Genomic DNA, 1,688 nt, shown 5'->3' on the forward strand with positions numbered 1-1,688 from the left:
AAGCGTTTCATACCAACTATTTTCAGAAGCAATTTTATTGATTAAGTCTAGATGTAAAAAGTGGAAGTCTGACGCAATCTCACTTGTATATGACTTTAGTGTTTATTACATCAGAATCCATTTTCTATGAATATCTTCTAACACTTTACAGTAAAAAAATTGTGTTAATCTAAACTTTGAAATACTATAATAAGAAACTTGTTTTCTGTGGTATTCAAGATGTCAATAAAGCAGACATCTGCAGATATGCATTATATATTGCTAGCAGTAATTTATTAGGCTTCAGGGATCCAAGATACCAACACCTATGTTTCAGCGCTTTCAAATTTCCTAGGCTTTTCCACTAAGCCTGCAGACTACTTTATGCCTGGTTTTATCCATTAGTTGCTGCTGATGTTCTGTTATGAAGACTAGACCATAATATCTGGCTAACAATGAAAATTACTCTTTACTCCTCCTGCTAAATCTCCCTAAGCATCTGATTCTTTACTTATATTGCTTTATTCCTCCTCTTGAAATATCTTATTCCATTCTTGGAGGACTTTGTGTTCTTCTTGGAGAGCTTTCTCCTGACTTTGTAGGGCATTCATTTTTCTCGTCTTGAAGGGCCCTGTTCTCCTCTTGGAGAGCAAGTTTCTCCTCACTGAGGGCATTTTTTTCCTCACAAGGTGCTTTCTCCTCTTCCTGAATGGCTTTGTTGTCCTTTTGAAGAGCCTTAAGCTGCTCCTTGAAGGCCTTGTTTTCCTCCCATAAAGCTAAAATCTTTTGCTGAAGAGCTTTTTCCTCCATTGCAAATGCTCTTTCTTGTCCTTCGAGAGCCTTAATCTCTTCTCTGAGGGCTTTATTTTGTTGTTGGAGGGCCTTTTGCTGTTTCTCCAAGTGCTTTGTTTCCTCTGAAGAGTCCCTATGCCTCTCTTGAAGGATTTTATTCTCTTCCCAAAGGACTTTGTTCTGTCTTTGGATACTTTGATTCTCCTGATAATAGGCTTTGTTCTCCATACAAAAAGCTCTATTCTTTTGCTGAAGGTTTTGATTCTCTTCTCGAAGGGCTCGAATCTCCTTACAGAGTGTTTGGTTAAATTGTGTCATGTGGGAGGAGATGGCAGAAGGGGCAGCAGAGATAAATTGCTGATCTTCCTTAAAGAGTCTTCATCCTTAGAGTCAGTCATTTTGTCACTCGGCAGCACCACTCAGGGGCTGTGCTATGGTCCAGATGGGTGATTTCACCTTTCATACTCAGTAGTCATGGAACTGAGAACAGAGGTTAAGTGTCCATAAGACCGTACTCAGAATAACGTATAAATAAGTAAATAAATAAATATAGCACTACACATGAAATAAAAATAATGGTAAACCAATACTGATATTTGACAGGTATTATATATTTTTGCATGTGCTTAAGTATATACAGCAAATTAAATTTCACAAGGCTGAGTCAATTATAACGAAGAATAAAGAAGGGATATTTCCTTTTAGAGTCTTAAAACTTTGACAATCTTTCTCATGGACATACAGCAAGGTGATATGCATTCATAGAGGAATCCAGATTGTTAATATATATCTTTATTGTAATTTTCTTTGCTTTTCTTTTTTACCTTTTTTCATTCTTTTTTTTTTTTTTTACTGTGTGATTAAGTATTTATTTTTCTAGAACTATTACCTTACTGTCGTGGTTTAACCTGGCAGGC

General features: G+C 36.3%; 1 protein-coding gene across 1 annotated transcript; it reads right to left on the bottom strand.

The window, feature by feature from the left end:
• Positions 1–522: 522 nt before the first annotated feature.
• Positions 523–1,089, bottom strand: LOC104077764 (coiled-coil domain-containing protein 70-like). Its single transcript, XM_009579127.1, has one exon. The coding sequence runs from the start codon at positions 1,087–1,089 to the stop codon at positions 523–525; it is 567 nt and encodes a 188-aa protein (XP_009577422.1).
• Positions 1,090–1,688: the final 599 nt, after the last annotated feature.

The sequence above is a fragment of the Fulmarus glacialis genome, unplaced genomic scaffold, assembly GCF_000690835.1.
Source record: "Fulmarus glacialis isolate BGI_N327 unplaced genomic scaffold, ASM69083v1 scaffold1486, whole genome shotgun sequence".
Taxonomy (NCBI): Eukaryota; Metazoa; Chordata; class Aves; order Procellariiformes; family Procellariidae; genus Fulmarus; species Fulmarus glacialis.

Excerpts from the sequence above, each read along its gene's own strand:
- LOC104077764 (XM_009579127.1), bottom strand. The coding sequence starts at position 1,089 with ATGACACAATTTAACCAAACACTCTGTAAGGAGATTCGAGCCCTTCGA.